General features: G+C 36.3%; 4 protein-coding genes and 1 non-coding gene across 6 annotated transcripts; 2 read left to right on the forward strand and 3 right to left on the reverse strand.

The window, feature by feature from the left end:
- LOC110013113 (uncharacterized mitochondrial protein AtMg00810-like) lies at positions 2,625-3,401 on the forward strand. Its single transcript, XM_020698826.1, has one exon. It carries the CDS (start codon positions 2,625-2,627, stop codon positions 3,399-3,401), a length of 777 nt encoding a protein of 258 aa, XP_020554485.1.
- LOC110013114 lies at positions 4,487-6,115 on the reverse strand (the record flags this gene model as incomplete). The annotated part of the gene is made up of 3 exons (XM_020698827.1): positions 4,487-5,250; positions 5,622-5,762; positions 6,074-6,115. Coding segments are annotated over 3 exons (468 nt in total), but the record flags the coding sequence as incomplete, so codon positions are not given.
- Positions 6,130-12,810, reverse strand: LOC105176764 (rab3 GTPase-activating protein catalytic subunit). The gene is made up of 11 exons (XM_020698801.1): positions 12,554-12,810; positions 12,316-12,380; positions 11,545-11,751; positions 11,160-11,257; positions 10,690-10,883; positions 10,357-10,535; positions 8,820-9,173; positions 8,673-8,737; positions 7,585-7,633; positions 7,318-7,471; positions 6,130-6,266 (listed from the first exon to the last, which is right to left on the reverse strand). Exons 1-11 carry the CDS (start codon positions 12,660-12,662, stop codon positions 6,178-6,180), a joined length of 1,563 nt encoding a protein of 520 aa, XP_020554460.1. The 5' UTR covers positions 12,663-12,810; the 3' UTR covers positions 6,130-6,177.
- On the forward strand, positions 14,465-14,537 carry TRNAF-GAA. The gene has a single exon. It is a non-coding gene; the product is annotated as a tRNA-Phe (tRNA).
- LOC105176679 (probable tetraacyldisaccharide 4'-kinase, mitochondrial) lies at positions 15,117-18,210 on the reverse strand. 2 transcript variants are annotated; one of them, XM_020698802.1, is made up of 8 exons: positions 18,001-18,210; positions 17,690-17,813; positions 17,247-17,474; positions 16,734-16,883; positions 16,650-16,655; positions 16,251-16,310; positions 15,815-15,895; positions 15,117-15,609 (listed from the first exon to the last, which is right to left on the reverse strand). In XM_020698802.1, the coding sequence occupies exons 1-8, from the start codon at positions 18,180-18,182 to the stop codon at positions 15,439-15,441; spliced, it is 1,002 nt and encodes a 333-aa protein (XP_020554461.1). In that variant the 5' UTR covers positions 18,183-18,210; the 3' UTR covers positions 15,117-15,438. The 2 variants fall into 2 exon arrangements, with proteins under 2 accessions (XP_020554461.1, XP_011097862.1); XM_011099560.2 differs by having other exon boundaries at positions 15,119-15,609; positions 16,446-16,655; positions 18,001-18,209.

The raw sequence follows: 19,399 nt of genomic DNA on the forward strand, positions 1-19,399 counted from the left end.
GAGAGAAATCGGGGAGGTAACACAAGGTAATATGTCTGTTACCGAATATTACACAAAGTTGAAACGTTTATGGGATGAACTTATGTGTTTGGCGCCTATGCCAAAGTGTGTTTGCACTAACTGTACCTGTGAAGTAAACAAATCTATGGCTGATATGGTAGCTTCGAATCAATTGATTCAATTTTTGGTTGGTCTTAACTCCGTGTATGATCAAGCACGCAGCCAGATACTACTGCTGGAACCCTTACCTACGGTTACAAAAGCCTACTCCATGCTCATTAGGATGGAAAAACAAATGAACTTGGGTAGTATGGAAAATAATGGTGGTGCTGCTTTCCAAGTTAAGGGACAGAGTTATAAGAAGAAACCAGTAACTGATAAGCGACATATGATCTGCGATCATTGTCAAAAACCAGGGCATACGAAGGATTCCTGCTTCAAATTGCATGGTATACCAGATTGGTATAAAGAAATGGGAGAACAGAGGAGGAAAGTTATGGGAAAAGGAAGAGGGTACAATGCCATGACATCTGAAGATTCAAGTAGGAGGTCAGTTGAAGGAAATCACTCGAATATTACTGAACTGATAAAGCAGGAGATGAAGAAATTCATGCTTGAGGAAACACCAACAGATCTTCTTCAAGTCAATTTTGCACAACTCGACAACTTTGCAGGTAGTTGTGACAATTCCACCTCTTTGATTTCTTGCACTTGGATTATAGATAGTGGAGCCACTAATAACATTTGTGCAGATGCTCGTTTATTTTGTTCCTATACCAAACACTCTGACACCATAGTCATTCATCTACCTAATGGTCACTCTCAAACAGTCACTCACATAGGCTCCATACAGCTCACTCCTAACATCAAACTCACTCATGTTGTTCACATACCTGCGTTTTCAGTTAATTTACTGTCTGTTAGACAGCTTTGTGCTTCCTCATCTATTCAGTTCAACTTTCTAACCTCTACTTGCATTATGCAGGACTTGGAGACTAGAAATATTCTTGCTATAGCTCATTTGAAACGCAACCTTTACATACTTGAATGTAGCATTATGTCTTTGAGATCAAATTATAGCTCATTCTCTTGTACTGTCAATCTGAATCAATTTACTCTCTGGCATCAACGTCTTGGACATTTGTCCAATAATTCAATGAAACACATTACAAAATTATCTCAGTTGGATTGTGCTTTAAAACCATGTGAAATTTGTCCACTTGCCAAGATGTATAAGTTGCCTTTTGATTCCAGTAAAACGCGAACTACCTCTGCTTTTTCCCTTGTTCATCTTGATATCTGGGGACCCTATAGGGAAGCAACTATGAATGGATGTCATTATTTTCTGACTATTGTAGACGACTTTACTAGAACCACCTGGACTTTCTTCATGAAATACAAAAACCAAGCATTAGAAATGTTCTAAAATTTCTGCAAAATTGTGTCCACTCAATATAGTAAAGTGATAAAAACAATTCGTACAGACAATGGGAGTGAGTTTCTTAGCTCCTCCTTCCAGCACTTCCTTCAAAATTCTGGAATAATCCATCAACGAAGTTGTGCTTACACTCCACAGCAAAATGGGGTTGTGGAGCGTAAGCATCGATCCCTTCTTGAAATCGTCGTTCGATTATGATTCAAGCCTCTTTTCCTCGAAAGTTTTGGGGTGATGCTGTCTTGGGAGCTACTTACTTGATAAATAGATATCCTACAGCCGTTTTAGGATGGAAGAGTCCTTATGAGGTGCTCCATAATAAACCACCCTTTTATTCACATTTACGCACAATAGGTTGCCTATGTTTTGCTATTAAGCCAGAACCTCACCTCTCTAAATTTGATAGACGAGCTTCTAGATGTGTGTTCATAGGCTATCCCCTTGGGCAGAAAGCATACAAAGTATATGATCTTGAGACTAACTCTATATTCATCTCCAGAAATGTTATCTTCCATGAAAATCAATTCTCTTTTTCCTCTGTCAAAACTCCACCTGTGTCTGTCCCTCTGCCTAATATTCCTTTGACTGATGATGTTGATGATGCACTCATTTCATCTCCTCCGCTCAATGATAATCCTATCTCTTCAGACTCTCCTATACAAGATTCTTCGGTCTCCATTCCTGCAGTTCGTAGGTCCACACGTACTCACCAAAAACCAGCTTGGCTCAATGATTTTGTGTGCCATCTGTTTTCTTCCACCTCCACTCCTATCATCACTAATTGGGATTTGTGGCTTCATTGTCTGTTTTGCAGGAGCCAAGAAATTATAAAGAGGCAGCTACTATTCCACATTGGATTGAAGCAATGAAACTAGAGCTGGAGGCTTTAGAACGTAATGGGACATGGAAGGTGGTCCCTTTGCCGACAGACAAAACACCCATTGGTTGTAAATGGATATTTAAGACCAAGCTACATGAGGATGGTTCAGTGGAACGCCACAAAGCCAGACTTGTGGCTAAGCGATACACGCAGGTTGAAGGTGTCGACTACACGGAGCGTTTTTCTCCCGTGGCCAAATGTGTTACTGTCCGTTTGTTTCTAGCACTGGCTTCAGCTTTCAATTAGCCCTTACATCAAATTGACATCAATAATGCCTTTCTCCATGGGCATCTTGAGGAGGAAATATATATGGTTGCGCCTGAAGGTTATCCCGTTGCACCTGGGCACGCTTGTCTCCTCAAGCGCTCTCTATATGGCCTCAAACAGGCATCGAGACAATGGAATGCTGAATTTACACGTAGCCTTGAGCGCTTCGGTTTTCAACAGTCTGGGCACGATCATTGTCTTTTCTTCAAGGCTCTATCCTCCGGTTTCATTGGCTTACTGGTTTACGTAGATGATGTGTTTCTAATGGCACCTTCTCTTGATCTTATTTCGCAGGTTAAGAGATATCTTGATGGCCTTTTTACCATCAAAGACTTGGGCAGTGCCAGATACTTCCTTGGCCTTCAAATTGCCCGATCAGAGGCTGGGATTTCTCTTTCACAGACAAAGTATATTTTGGACATTATTGGTGATTGTGGTCTTCATTCTTCCAAACCAGTTGCCACTCCCCTGCCCCCTGGCATTAAATTGCAAGCTATCTCAGATGATCCTCTTGTTAAACCTGAGATATACCGTCGCTTGATTGGGAGATTACTCTATCTCTGTTTTACACGGCCAGACTTATCTCATGCCGTGCAACAGCTCAACCAGTTTATGCAGCAACCTTATCAATCTCATTGGCATGCCGCTTTGCATCTTGTTCGTTATTTGAGAGGTTGTTTTGACTTGGGCCTTTTCTTTCCTGCATCCAATTCACTCCAGCTCCAGGCTTTCTGTGATGCGGACTGGGGTGCTTGCCTCGACTCACGTTGTTCACTTACAGGTTTTGCTATCTATCTTGATTCTGCGCTTATATCATGAAAACGAAGAAACAGTGCACCGTTTCTCGATCCTCAGCTGAAGCTGAGTATCGAAGTATGGTGGCAACTGCTTGTGAACTCAAATGGATTTTATATCTACTGCGAGATTTTGGTATTACTGTTTCACTGCCAATTCCGTTTCATTGTGATAACCAGGCAGCTATTCATATTATGGTTAATCCCGTGTTTCATGAACGCATGAAACACTTTGATATTGATTGTCATATTGTGCGCAATTGCTATAAGGATGGTTTTTTGCTGCTCGTCTTTGTTCGAAGCCGTGATCAGGTGGCTGATTTGTTTACAAAACCCCTCTCTAGTCATTTGTTTACTGGTTTGTTGGGTAAGTTGGGCTTGTTTGCCGTTGAACCAAGTCCAACTTGTCAGGGGGTGTTGGAAATGATACTGAAAATCTGGACTACAGCAAGCTAAAGAGGGTGAAGGATGAACACTCTGTTGCTGCTGTTTGTGTTGCCTCTGTATAGAACCAGAAAAGGCGTTTTCTCATAATGCGTTTTTCTTCTTTTTTGATTACGTCTTTAATTAGTTAAGTTGCTGATGACGTGTATTACTAATTAGTTCCATTAGTCAGAGTCTGTTATTTTTCTGTTCATTCCCTTCTTTTTGTATTTAAAGGGAGCCATACATTGCTACTACTGATATGAAAAAACCTTTCTTTCACTATGATAATGGGATTCTTGTTCAATAAATTGCCTCTTTTCCCAGCTCAATACCTCAACACATTTTTGGCCAGTGTGTGTGTGTGTGTGTGGCTGTTAGAAACCAAGTGAATAGGGAGAATGCGATTTTCAGCAGCTGGATGGTTGGCTGAGTTCAAGCTCAATCTTTTTTGTCTATTACGGATTCTTGAACGTGATTTAGGATTTGTCTTTCTTTTTTAAAAAAATTATTTAGCAATTAACAATTTGAAGGGAATTTTTTTTATTTTAGAGACAAAATTCTTTTTCTACATTCAACAAATAATTGTTACAAAAATTTTAAAATATTATCATTTTAGTGTACTTTCTTTTCTTGTGCAATATGATTGTTGAATACAAAATAGCATCGTAACAAAAAATTAAAACATCGTCTTGCTACTAATTCGTAGCAAAAAATAGCTTTTGGAACAAATTTTTAATCCTTTTGGACTGTAGACAATGTTAAAAGGATCTCATTGCTACCACCACAATTAATTGCAGTAAAGTGTAAAAGGTAAAACCAAAGAGTAGGGAGTAGTTGCTGTAGACCGGAACTAATTGCATATGAGAATTAAATAAAAATGAGACAGCCGAAACTAGAGTCTCCTTACAACCAGGGTTGATAACTCCCCCGTCCTCGTCGGCCAATTGTAATGTGCACCAACATAAACCTTGACTTTTGGTGTTTACGATCGGCAACAGATCTTCACCCTGTCACAACTCAGTCTTCTGGAACGTGGTTAATTTGCAGTGTACCATGAAAAACAGTCTTGATTTCAACCTTCTCGTTGGGAAATGCTAGGAAACAGATGACTTGTTATGCATTGTTCTTTTAGCTGTTCTTGAAAGCAACATACTATTACATGCTTACACAATTGTCCAGTCGTTTTCAACTGAACCAGAAGGCTTATCAGCTGGAGAGGCGGCGGCCTTTGGAGGTTTCTTTGCAAATATTGAGAAGGGCTTCTCCTCGTTGTTCTTTGAGTCTTTAGAGGGAGCTTTGGATGAGGATTTATTTTTGCCGCTGAAGATTAAGCTGAGTTTCTTGAGACGGTTTTTCATATCACTTGTACCTGCGGTTTCCTCGGGCTGGGCAGTCTCCTTCAGTGCTTCATCTTGATTTAGTAGCATTGTCTCTACTGTTTCATAAACCTGTAAAGACTTACAAGTCATCACTGTAAGAGAAGAAATTCAACAACATCATAAAATGGGAAATTATAGCATGAAGCGAGTTTCGCCAAACAAAGATCAATTTCATGGTGAGAGCAATACATTTCACAGATGAATGTTTTACAGCGACCCATCACAAAATACATGCGATACTTGTATAATTGATTAGGTTTGCCCACATGTTATTTGGGGAAAGATTTTTGCAGATTGGAGACGCCATTTGAGGACATTTCAAATGTTTTAGCTCAAGGTCATTATATTTTGTATGGTATGTAACTCCAAATTATTAACTGCATCCGATAATCCCTATTCCCATGTAATACGATCACAAGTCTCAACTGCATAAAGCGTACCTGGCATATATCATCAAGTTTCTCAGCCCAAATGTTGCCCTGACAAGTGACAGCAATATAGTTCTTGCATTTGTTATAAAAGCTTGACAAACTTGAATGTGTGGATAGGGTGGCCTCAGCAATTAATAGCCCTGAACCCAACTGAAATTTCAGAAAAGAGATATCAATGGCAGAAAGAACAGATTCAGTGCTCACACGAGATTGACCAGGTGAAATATAAACCAGATATATTCTCTTAGTATTTATATACTTTTGTTTTATTATTTACTTTTTGTTTCAAGAGTACATAATTGGTATGTAAACAAACCAAAAAACTGTTGGAAGCTGCAACACCTTTATATATTGAATTTGGAAGTATATTTACTAGCTTGTTCAGGTTGAACACTTGAATGTGAAAAAACATATTAGAATGTGTACCAAAAGGATATGCGCCATAGTAACAGATCACTTACAACAGCAATGAAAAGCTGCTTGAAGAGCTCGGGAGGTGAGATTTTATTATTTGTTTAAGTTAAAATGAAGAAATTCAAACTTTCATCTCTCTGACTGAATAAGCTTACACAGCCAGGTCCTCGTCATAAAGAGGAGCTTGTCTGACAGCTGGTACTGGTTTTGATGTTTCCCATAGTTCACGCCATAAATTGCCTAGCCATCAGAAACAACTCATTTATCAGCACAATTTGTTTGCATTAGGAGAAGAAAGTCCCTCAATTATTCAAAAGATGGAAAAGATAGTAGATAAACTAACTCTTTACTATGATAATATATCACTAAAATCTGAAAAAAGTCATGCAAGAGATGATAAAAGACAAATGTTTTCTGATATAGTTATTGAGAACTTGAAAGTTGCATTAACGGGTTCCTATCTCATGGTAGTGAAAGTCAATAAATTGTGTCCATTTCATCCTGCTCCATTCAAAACCTCTGCCCTTCTTTTCTGGCATTAGTAGCAAGTCAGAATCACAGGAAAAAAACACCATTGACATAAATTTCGTCCCATCCACACCACAATCTTCTGTAAATGTTTAACAAAATTATTAGAGCGTGGGAAAGACGATGCCAACTAGGGTTTCAATGCTGGACACTCTCACTGCCTACCCTGGAGAATATTCTAATACGCTTTGCATGCTTGAGACGAATGGTTTTCTCTTGCCTTTGCAATTGCTTCACCTTGAGAGAACAAAGGAAAAGTAGCTTGTCATCTTTCAGTAAGCATTCTCAAGTCGGTGGAGCTGTCCTATCTCAAAAGGCAAGACTCAGTCCTCTTTAGTTGATAGATTTAGGTATTCTATATTTTGAGACAGGACTAGGTGTTGCCATCAATTACTAGGAGGAAATGGGCTACTCAAAGTTCATTAAATTTCATCACGGCTCATATATAAGCCTTTCGCAGCATCTTCTCTACTTGCTTGTAGCACTCATTTTGTAGTTTATAGCATCTTAAATAATCGTGAGCACGTCTCCAAAGGAAACACTAACACATCTCCTTCCCCTACATAATGAGAGGAAAAATACCAAGGATAATACTTGTCCACTGCAGCAAGCTCAAAAAGTCATTTTCCTCTAATGCATTCAATCTCAAGTATTTGTTGATAATGACAAGTGAGAAGCGAGAACTTTTGACCCTCTTAATAAATTTACTAAAATGTTGCTCCATGCAGATAATATTTTATGCTGAGCATACTAACAGCATTACCTTCTTTCTGCATTCGTGTACTAAGTTGACCTTTGACGGACACATCACCACCATCAGAGGCATTGTCCAAATCACTGCTAGTGTCATTTTCCAGCCAATCAGGAGGAGAGTGCCATCTTACAAAATCTTCCAGTATGCAACCTGGATTTGCTGCCTGACAAGAATAACAAGGCAAACTAGGCAGGATCAGTGTCCTGAAGCTTTTGTCATATCACATACCAGAAAGGCCTTCACCAGAAAAAGCAAGCATCTCATATTAGACTTCACCTTGAAGGCCTGCATGTCTGAAAGCAGTTGGGAGCATCCTGCTCCAACACTGAACAAACAAAACATGCAACTTATGTCAGAAACTTCCTTCAGAAACACAGGAGAGACAAGACTTTTACTTCAAGTTAAAACCACCTGCACCTAGGTGTGGGCCACTGTGTATAAAATTACACTTGCATAGACAATAATCAGGCAACAAAAAGCACAAATAAACACTGGAAGTTCAGGTAATGTTGCTGAACCTAAAAGCCTAAACAAAAGAAGTCGCATCAAAGAGCAGAAAAACCAACAATCATAAAAAAGATCATTAAACAAACATCTAATGTATGTTTGCTGCATCAACTGTTTTTGCCACGTAGAGAACAAATACATGAACTTTCATATTTTTATTTCCAAAAAAAGAAATTGTATCTAGTCATCCTCTAATCTCTCTGAACACTTGAGAAAATCATTTAGTTTCAAATAATCTGCCCATCCAGTATTAGCATACAGCACTTTACACGTTTAATGGCAATGCCTAGCTAACATCAATTGAATCTAAACTCTTAGGTCCTTTTGATGCAGTCAAAGATTTCAAATAGTGCAGAAAGTAGTGAACCCCACAGATTATGCTCCACCATAACACTCATTGCTGATAAATATGTTTTCCATCTAGGATTTGGTTCCAGCTGCAGCAAAGAAAATTTGCTACTCAAAATGATGCACAAAAACCAGGTGACTGAGACTTCTGTGGCTAGAATTGAGACCTAGATGGAGACACTAGCTTATTCAAAGGGTTCGGAAACAAGTGAAGTTAGATAAAAATAGTAATAATCATCAACTCACAGAAACTAACTTATTTAGATGGAGCATCTGAGACAATGGCATTCATCATTCAAGATTACCACAGAACAATGTCAAATCCAATATCGAAAAAGCAATGAGCAAGTAATAATCTCAACTTCGAGTTATTCTGAGAAACAACACATGCTAACAGAGATCTACTGAAAGTATGATGATTGTGTTTTAGGATTAAAGGCAACTGCACATATAACACAAAGGTACCCAGTAAAAGAAATTAGCTCAAACATAGATGTATTTTCACTGACCTTCCCGTTCTTAGCACAAACTCCTCTGTCTCTTTGATAAGATCTTCAGTTAGCAAAGGAGGTTCCTATAAATATGAGATCATAAACTAAGCATGTGTAGAATGTTCAAAACATAGTTCTATATCTTGAGATTTATGTTTGCCCAACCTGCAACACAGGCGAATATATAGGTTCACCAGTTTCAAGCATTGTTAGGTTTTCACATTCTCTATCAGCTCCTAATCGAAGCACAATTTCTCCAGACTTAGTTCTAGCATAAAAACAACGACCTTCAGGAAGCGTGCCATCAGAAGCTGAAGAGTCCTCGGCATTTGGAGTAGCTTGAAATGTAACAGACTCTATTGACTCTAGTGATTCAATGGCAGCAGTATGGCGCCTTTTTCTGGAAATGCAACAGTTGATGACCTGTAACTGCTGATATAACAAACATGAATTCAGGTCTGGGATATCATCTGTCGGAATCCCGGGAATATATAGCCCTTCATACCAGAGTCTTCTCAGCTGCACGAGAAATGGTTGAGCAAATACCTCATGAGCTGATATACTAAAGAAGCCAGCAGTAAAGCATCTGATTTACCATATCAAAAAGATGACTGACGAATTAGTTAAGGCCCACAAATAAGCACTTTTAACTTTTTTAACTAATTACATGCATTCAAGTAGTAGGAGAATTTGTTAGTTTTCTTTCACTTCCTTCATTGATCTCATACTTCCTCAATCTCACTTCTTCTCTTGCTGCTTAGAGGAGTATTATGAAAAGAAAATGAGCTGACCTTCGTCTTACTCTGTTTGCATCTTTTTGGAAAACAAAACCCTCTTAGTGGAGCTAGTCATGTCAAAACTGGTAGGAATGTGTATAATTAAACTTCACCCATTTTCAGGGGCACATTTGGAACTAAGAAACTTCAGTACTTAAAAGTTAGGACAAGCAAAAACTTTCTAGAAACAAAAATAGTAGTCCAAGAGAATCAAATAGAAAACCAAGAGACAAAAACACCTCGTGGCTCCCTCAATAAAAAGCCTCATATGAAACAAAGTCAGTGCTGGCATTAAAATATTTGCAGAAACGATTAACGGTATGTTTCTGAACCTTTTATATTACTTCTGGTTCAAAAGGTAGTTTCATTGCAGTGGAACCACCAACCGCGTCAATGGTCCAACTGAGATAGTAATGTTGCCTCTTCAGAAATTTTCTACTTCGACAATTTGGTCCACATGTGTAAGTTATGGTCAACCCAATTACATCCTCAAGTCTTACAGTCGTTCGCACATGCATTAAATGCAAGAAAACCTATTTGTGCTCCAGGCTATTGTAATCCTTATATTGTATTTTAGATCTACCATAAACCTGAACAGAAAACAAATTTGATTTTTTAATATATTCCCAATTTGCTACTTGAAGGAACCACCAAAATATGAATAGTTGAATGGGAAAATGGCATCACCCTGTTGCGCATCATTTTCTCAAGGCACAAAGAAACAACACATGCAAAATTTAGTTTGTGTAGTGACTTATCATTCCCTTGAAATTGAAGAGAAGTCCCAGGAGCCTATAACTTGGAAGTATCATATATGCAAAGCAATAAAAACCTTGCAGAAATATAGCTGCAGCAATTGTTCATGGAAACAAATAAAAATAGGTCAAACATTCCTACATTAGCATATATTATGTGGACTCACTCACTTCTGCAACAACTCTGGACCAAAATGATGCCATTTTCCGCAAGGTTTTTAAGCAACCAACCGCTTCAGAGAGGCTAACTACAAAACTCTCAATAGGAGCACCATGAATATCCTTAAGTAAAGATGTGGCATTTATCTGTGCTTCCAAACCTGAGAGAGTCCTCCCTGTAAAACATCCTTCTGCGAGTACCTTGCAGAATATTATACCAGAAGTGAAAATCAACATAAAACACTGGAATTATAAAATGGTCACTCAAAATCTGCCAACCCTACACCCCAGGCATGCAAAAAGCAAAAGGAACAGATGCTTTTGCAGGGTTACCAAATTATCTACCTGCATTTAGCAATGTATTCATTACAGACAGAACTTTTTCGTCGCCGCCAAACTCACTGGCCAATTTATCTTCCTTTTCACGTAGCACTAGTGACTTCATCGCTGAGATACCTAAGCTAGCCTTCTCTCTGATGGGTGAAGAGCCTCTAGATGACACAAGGAGATCCTTCATGGAGTTGTAGTTTACTGAAGCCCTAAGAAAGGATCAAATAGACAAAGGATCATAGCAAATATCAACTGGTATTCCATGGACACCGCAAGAACACAGAATGGCATCTAAATAAATCAAGTAAATTAATGAAACTATAAATAACCATAGTGGTGATTTCATGTAGATTTTATATTGAATACAGCATTCCAAAAGCACACCAAATAGTCACTTGAGTTGGCTGCAGCTCTAGTGCTAAATGCATTCTGCAAATATACACAAGTCAACAAAAGAAAGTGCAAGTGCTAAGTAGAATTCTTACTCGATTGCTACAGCCAACTGTTTCACGATAGCTGATGATGGAATGATATCTATGTTCATAGCCTTTGAACTTTCCGTTGTGACTTGGTCTTCTGAATCCTGAAGCATACCAAACACTTTCAATAACACAATAAGAAAAACTCAACATTTCAGCTTAAGTATAACGGACCAATAAACTTTTCTAATTTATTATAACAAAAATCATATACATGTAAATACCGAAGGATAGAAACTAAAGTGAAATGGACAAATAAACTATCCAATTTGTATAAAAAAAAAAAAAATCACACCAATATGCATACGGATCAAATGTTAAAAAAGCATTGTTTTGCATAACAACAAACTACCAGACAATTACCCAAGTAAATGCATAAAAACGGACTTACATTTTTATCAGAGACTTCTTTGTTATCCTTCAAGTACAAATTATCATCAAAAATTGCATATGCCATTGTTGAATTATCAGGCTTCCTGGAATCCTCGGGCCCCCTTTTGCCTATTCTTATGTACCTGAATCTCTCATGCCAGTCTTGCTTGGTCTTTATTGGCTTTGGCCTTGGCCTTACTCCCTTACTCTTTGCTTCATGGTAATCCTGCATTCCAAACATAAATGAATTTCGTCTGCATAATTTATCAACTAATCTGCAACCATCTGTAAAGCAATTGCTACATCAGGACAACTGAACAACCACATTGACATATACATAGTCTATACCCAACTGTGTCAGCAGTGAAGATTTTCACAATTCAATATTTCTATAGGCAGTCTTGCATATGTTCACAAGGTTTGATATGAGAAATCCACATTTTTTCATAACAAACAAAGAACAAAAAGTTAAAGGAAAATAAAAATCCAAGGATAAAACCACTTCAAAATCTTAATAACAATAAAGCCACATCAAAGTCTCATTAATGCTTATTGTTCCCACATCAAATACGTAAATCAAGGAAGCCGGCAAAAATTTTGAATTGACGTCAGAGTCGATTCCCAATCCCATTCTTCTCCTCGTTTCTCCATTCATCTAAAAAGGAGGCTTAGTCACCATCAAAAAGAAAAAAAAAACAAACAACCTTTTAAGATCTCCACGGCTCGGTCAGACGTTTTCCGCAATCGAAACATAGAATTCAAAAACGAATCCAACAGGATGCGTTATTACCTTCGATTCATCTGCTCCCTCTGAGGACTCCGGCGTTGATGCGCTCGGCGATTGTTTATCCAAATCTTCAAATTCCAATAGAATTCAAATTTAAAACCAAAAAAAAAAAAAAAAACACCAACAAAATAGACGGACAATTACGATGAAGCTAAAAATAGTATATGAAACTAGGTGATCGAATTTAATTTCAAACATCGCATATAAATAGACATGTGTCCGAGAAAGAGAGCGCGCGTACCTCGGTGGGCGTTGGAATCAGATTTTTTGATGTCTGTGAATACTTTCTCCGCTTTAGCTGCGGCAGAATTGATTGCTGTCCTAGCTCTAGATACGAAGGACGCCTCCATTCGTACTCCGCGCGATGCGTACTTTAAGCAAAGCGGATGGTACTACGTTGTATCAGTAGACTGACGCCATGTTCACGGAGTGCGGGACCATAGATGAGAAGGAATGAAGAAATGAATGAAGCAAGGACTGGATTATGTGCTGACCTTAGTGCACCACTCTTCCAGAGTATAAACCCAAATTATTAGGGAAGAAAAATAAATATTAATTATCATAAATACAACATAAATAATAATAATAATTTGATTTACCAACTTATGTCTTTGCCCTACATCACCATATAAATGCACATGCACACAGCATAATATGTTTGTTAACGGGTAGGATATTACCCATTCATATTTAAAAAATAATATTCATATTCATATGCATACCCTGTTTAATAGGTAAGAGATCCTATTTTATCCTAAACTCATGAAATTAAATGAATTGATATGAATAGAATCTAATACATTAAAATATCTATGAGTATGGTAATGGCTTAATACCCTAAAATATCCATGTGTATTAATATGGTCTACTGCCCAAAAATATTCATTTATAAAATCACTTAACTAAATTTATTTAATATTTAAAAAATAAATAGTATATATTATTTCATTATAAATTTTATTTATATTGATTATTTATTAAAATTTTGACCAAATATGTTAGAGCTTTTCATATTGCTTTCATAATCACTCAAATTTATAATTTTATGGTCAAATTAAGCAAAATTTAACTTGACATGTAATAGATAAAAAAAATGGACGAAATGTAATTTTATGTCTTCATTCTTATTTGAACTTGTCTCGATTTCACAATCAATTAATATTATCGGTTGATTATTGGACAAGTTTAAGATTCTTATTTAAAATAAATATTAGTCTATCATTTGGACAAAATCAAGTTCATTATTTAAATTTCAACAATAATCAATTGCATCTATTGAAATTTTAAGTAATTAATTTACTTTATCGACCAACGGGTCATAAAAATCCACTAATAAGTTAATTTAGTAACACAATTATTTGGCTTGACTGCAAACTTAAATATATTGTGAAAGAGATAAAATTAAATGGGCTTCAAATGGATAAGACCCAAACTCTACCCAATTTTTTTGAGGATAATTTGAATAAGACCCTATAAATATATTATAAGGTAAAATATGAGTACGGCATCTATACAAATAACGTTCTTAAAAAAATACTCTTCCGTATATGAGGTGTGAATGCTCAATTGCTATACGTTAAGGTCTTATTTATTTGTAGAAATTGAGCTAAATATCTTGCGGTGTTTCAATTTTTTGTTTACTTGCATTTAGTCAACGCAAGTAATATCATTTGAGCTCCTATTATTTTATTATGCATTGTATAATTGCTTCGTTGTACACTTGTGGGATATATATCGTACGCCTTATGAACATTGAATTCATTGATTGGCCAATATGGGTGTCCAAATCCACTATAAATGTGCCTGTTTATGATATCACACATATACTATTGTCTCTCTTGTACCAATTCTTCAAAATAATTGGATATGGGCATTCTTTCTACATTTAAATTTAAGTAAAATGATATTTAATTAACTCCCTCAACGTGTTGTATAGCATGCATAAACTATAAGGTAAACTCCAATAGATTTTTCTAAAATTTATTATAATTACAAATATTTCTTATTGTTTGAAAAATTACAAATACCCATTGGGGTAACAGCCATTTAATACATTATTTGTAATTTTTTAAAATAATGAGTAAAATTTGTAAGTATAATAAATTTCAAGAGACTCGTATATATAAAACATTTATAACAATAAGGGCATCTCGCGGGGATAGCTCAGTTGGGAGAGCGTCAGACTGAAGATCTGAAGGTCGCGTGTTCGATCCACGCTCACCGCATCATCCCTTTTTTCCAATTTAATATTTTAATTTTTTTATTCTTGTTTTTGGTTGGAGAACAGAGATGATAATCACACGCTTCCTTGTCGGGCTTCCAAGTAATGAGAATGGGCCAAAGTGCAACAACGAAGAACGGGAATATTTTCCTATTTAATCAAATATGTTATTATAAAAAATAAATAAAAGTCAACGTCTTAATAATTTGATGTTCTCAGAAAAAGACTCTGTCTGATAAGTTTGTTTATTGAAAAAGAAGAGTTCAACTTTGTTTTAATTATATTATAGTAGCAAATAGTGTTTCTTTTGTTTTTTTCCTCCCATAAAGTCGCGTCAATGAGGTCCACTGTCAGTATCTATTCCTGGTCCGCCAAGAAAAGGAATTCCAGCTTCACAGTACGCACTGTCCCACACCCAATCCCATTTTCCTTGTGAACCTAACTCAGATTTTGCTACATTAAGTTGATAATCTTTTATACTTTCAAATTATACATGCATTTTACCTATAAGCCTGAAAAAAGCAAATCAAACTACCAGATACTCTACTCCAGATCAATGACTAAAAATTTTATACACAATAAATCAAGCTTGTTGTGTTACTCGATTAAAGCTTGATTTGATTAATTAGCACATATTTCCCAATGTTCGATAACAAATCAAATAAACTTAAGATATAATATACTTGGCTCGATAAGATTCGTCTAAGCTCCAGTCTAATCTAACTTTACCTTTCTCCAAATCTAGATGTGAGAAAAGTTCAAACTATATAGAACTATGTTCAGCATAGAATAATAACTGCAGCTGTATCACAAAATACAGGTAAAAGGAGAACCAAGAACAAGGAAGAGTTTCCAGAAAGCCAAAAAAACTCTGTATCCATTTGTCATGGACAAGATCCAACCCCTTATCCTAAAGACATAGTTACTCCCGACCTTTGTCTTAAACGCTCCCACATAATCTTTTTGAAGCTATCTTCTGTGCTTCCCTTGTGCGCCAGAAATTGCAAGTGACTACAAAGTACTAAAACTTCGTAAGGTTTCAAATGTTCAAGTACCTCTGGAGCTCTGTCATAATCCTGATCAAATAAAAAGTTGGAACTATTCATCAGTGGGATCACTTCATTTGTAGAAAATTATACCTCTAGAGGAAAAGTTGAGTTGGTGCCTTCTTAATATGGTGTTAAGTAAAAATCAATATATGAAAGGAATTTCAGGAGAGAAAGGGAAATGTAATATGGTCATATGCTTCTCCCTGTACTGATTATTCAAGAATCTGCTAACCTTTTCAGTTACAACAACAATTGGCTTAGCACCATACTCGGATTCAAGTTCTTGAAGTCTTGTTCGTACCACTTCAATATCCTAGGTTCATAGAAAACATCAAAGTCAATCTATATTCTTTACAAACAACATGCACCGGCGAAGCATTCTGGAAAAAAAATGTAGATTTATGTGATGCGAAGCTAAATTGAAAATTTTAACAAAAAATGTTAAAAGCATCCTTCTGCGTGGCAATGGCATCTCATATATAAGAGGTACTAGCAACCGATGCAGATTTTTCACATTTTAGGTATCATGGCATGTAAAAAGTTGACAACTGCACCAACTTGATGGAGACGCAGAGGTATGAGAGTCATTAAGACATGTTTAGAAAGACTAAACCATGATAGACAGGAGGAATGATGATAGAGAGAAGCCTAAAAGAAGACATGTATACCTTCAATTGAAATAAATGGTGGTCACTGAAATCTAGGTGATCCACATATGCGGCTCCCATCTGCAAAGAGTTGACACCTCCTTGAGAAACAAAAACATACACTACATGACAATGATTAAGATGTGGCAAAACTTCTCCACCTGAGACAGCCAAAAGACTGCACAATTAAACTTCACTAAAATAAAATAGGGGTACCCTTTCAATTGTCTGAATAAAGGAATCAGCAAAGCCAATGCCTGAAAGGCAGAGTACAGTCATATTATCTACAGCCTTCAGTGACAGTTTGCAAGAAACATCTCGACATGGGAGGAAGTGCATTGGAGCCATTTTAGTGAAGAAAATTGGAAGTGATACTTTGACTTTTCGAATCATTGATTCTAAGGCATCTGTATCGTTTACCTGTATCTGTAAGGCATATGTACCTTAGGAATTGTGAAATTAAGGAGTAAAGGCACAAAGTAAGAGAGTTAAATCTATTGATACCAAATCTGCGTGATGGATGACTAGAATATCAGCTCGTCTGAGTGCAGTCAAAGGTTCCCTTAATGGTCCAAGTGGGAGTAACTGATGATTTCCCCATGGCATCAGCGCATTCACCATCACAATCTCTACATCACGCCACACACTGAGATGCTGCCTTCGAAATGTTTAAAGTTCACATAAATGAGTGCAAATCCAACCATACTTCAATTAACTTGCATGAATGAAATTCCTATAAAGACCAAGTTAGAGAATATGCAGACATGACAATAGAGGTTCACTAGACGTTCATATGAATCTTCAGAAATAACAAAATAGTGAAACAGAAAATTTTGTCAGATAGGGCTCTGATGAGCAAAAGTGTAGAAAGTTATATAGTTCAACATTAAGAAGCAGTTATTATATAAGAATGTTGACTCTATTCATGAACATGTAAGATTCTTATGCTGACTACTTATGGACATGTAAGATTTAGGTTAATCAAGCTACAAGCATCTGAGAAAAATAAAGTATTACCTGCATCCCATCATCTAGGATAGCAACCCCAATCATATCCGCTTTAGATAGAATTTCTGTTTTTTCTTCAGATAGTTGTTTCTGCGAACCACCAGGGGAAGTTACATAGCCATATTGTTCCAGAAGTCTAGCAGCAATGGCTACTCGATTTGCGCCTACACCAATTTTCACAGATATTCCCCGGAGTTGCCTCTGAAGCATTTTGGCTTCATCTGCACCACCGTATCCCTGAAAGTAAGAACATGGTTCTAAATTTTCCTATTGAAGAAAATTGTATCACTTTGGTTATAGCTTTTTGCAAGGCTGTATTAAGATGACATAAACTCAATCAACTTCAAGTATGCTCCGACCCATTCACCATAAAATAAAGCATAAAGATAAGCGCAAATCATTGCATCTCACTCATACTTAACATTTTTAATCCAAAAGGCACAACAAAATACCCTAGTGAGAATGAGAGGTGAAATTCCATCATCAGCAAAACAGCGCGCCAGAAACTGGACCATTGGAGTTTTCCCATTGCCTCCCCACGTTAAATTCCCAACACTGATCACCGGCACCGGCAACCTTCACCATCGTTAAAAGCATATATTCAACCACAGAATTCAACAACCTAGAAAAAAAAGGACTCCTGACAGAAAAAAAATAACAGGCAAGTATACTCAAGGAACACCGTATAAAAAACCTTCCATTGGTTTCCAAATTGCACATAAACAGTAAACAACCGGACATACACTGGATTTCTATAAATTACCTGTGTTTCTCAAGGAGGTTGAAGCGATAGAGATGGCGGCGGAGGCGGAGAGCGACGGAGTAGAGAGAGGAGGCGATGGATAGGAGCGGGACGAGAGAAAGCTGGAAAGCAGAGAGAGTGAAGAGCCTCTGAGAGGCTGGAGTGCAGGCTATTTGCTTCACCGATCTTCTCACTTTCTCCATTCTCGCAACAGCTTCTCTTTTGAAAGTACCTTTACAATGTTTACATAAGTCTGATGAGAATATTCAGGTAAACACGTTTTTTTCATGGATAATTACGCTTATTAGGAGATTTGAATTATATATGAATTTTATGTTATTTGAACAATAATATTTAATATTTTTAAAAATTATTTTTTTAATAAATAGGTCTTTTTATTAATCAAAGTCTATTGAATTTATTGATCTTAATAAAATTTTTGAATGAAAATTGATTTTTGTTTTTATTCACTTATTGTAAATTAAATAAATTTTATTTTTACTAAACTACGTTTATAATATATCTCATCATACATTAACATGTGAGATGTATAAGGATAATTTAGTTATAAAAAAAATATTTTTAATCTGCAATTAGTCAGTAATAAGTCAATTGGGGGTAAACATAATTTTTTATTCTGTTTTGTTGATATAAATTTTTATCCAATTATGTTGTTAATATCAACGAATTCGGTGAATTTTGACGAACAAAAATATTTATTTGTTAGACGGAAGCAAAAATTCAAGACTGCAAATATAATTTTTCAAATCAAGGCGGGGTTATATGAAATTATATCAAATTTTAGGGGGTTAAATACAATTTACCCCCTATGTTAACGAAAAAGTGCAAAAAAAATATTGTAAAAAAATAAAGTGTAATTTACACCATTGTGATTTAAAAAATAATGCAACTTACCCCCCTTTGGGGTAAAATTCTACTTTATTTTTTCACATTGACTTTTTTTTACACTTTCTATTAATACAGAAGGTAGAAATTGTATTTAGGTTAAAATGCATAAAATTCCCATGTATTTTAAAAAGCAGACTAATAATCCCTCTTTAATTTCTTAAATGCAGTTCAATCACACATCTCCATTGAATATAACTAACGACGTTTACTTTTTTACAAAATGATCGTTATACCCCCGCCACTGTCCCCACATCCCCCAACCCCCGTCACCGTCCCCACTCTCCAACCCCACCTGGTGCATAGTGATAAATAATGTAATACATTATACAGTAAAACCTCTATAAATTAATAACCTTGGGACCATGAAATGTTATTAATTTAGAGAGATATTAATTTATCGATAAATTAATATTTTATTAATTAAAATAGAGACTTTTTAAATTCAGCAAATTTAGTACACATGTATTGAAAATAAATGAATTCATATATGTTTTATTGATTATATTCATGC

This window comes from Sesamum indicum, linkage group LG14, assembly GCF_000512975.1.
Source record: "Sesamum indicum cultivar Zhongzhi No. 13 linkage group LG14, S_indicum_v1.0, whole genome shotgun sequence".
NCBI lineage: Eukaryota > Viridiplantae > Streptophyta > Magnoliopsida > Lamiales > Pedaliaceae > Sesamum > Sesamum indicum.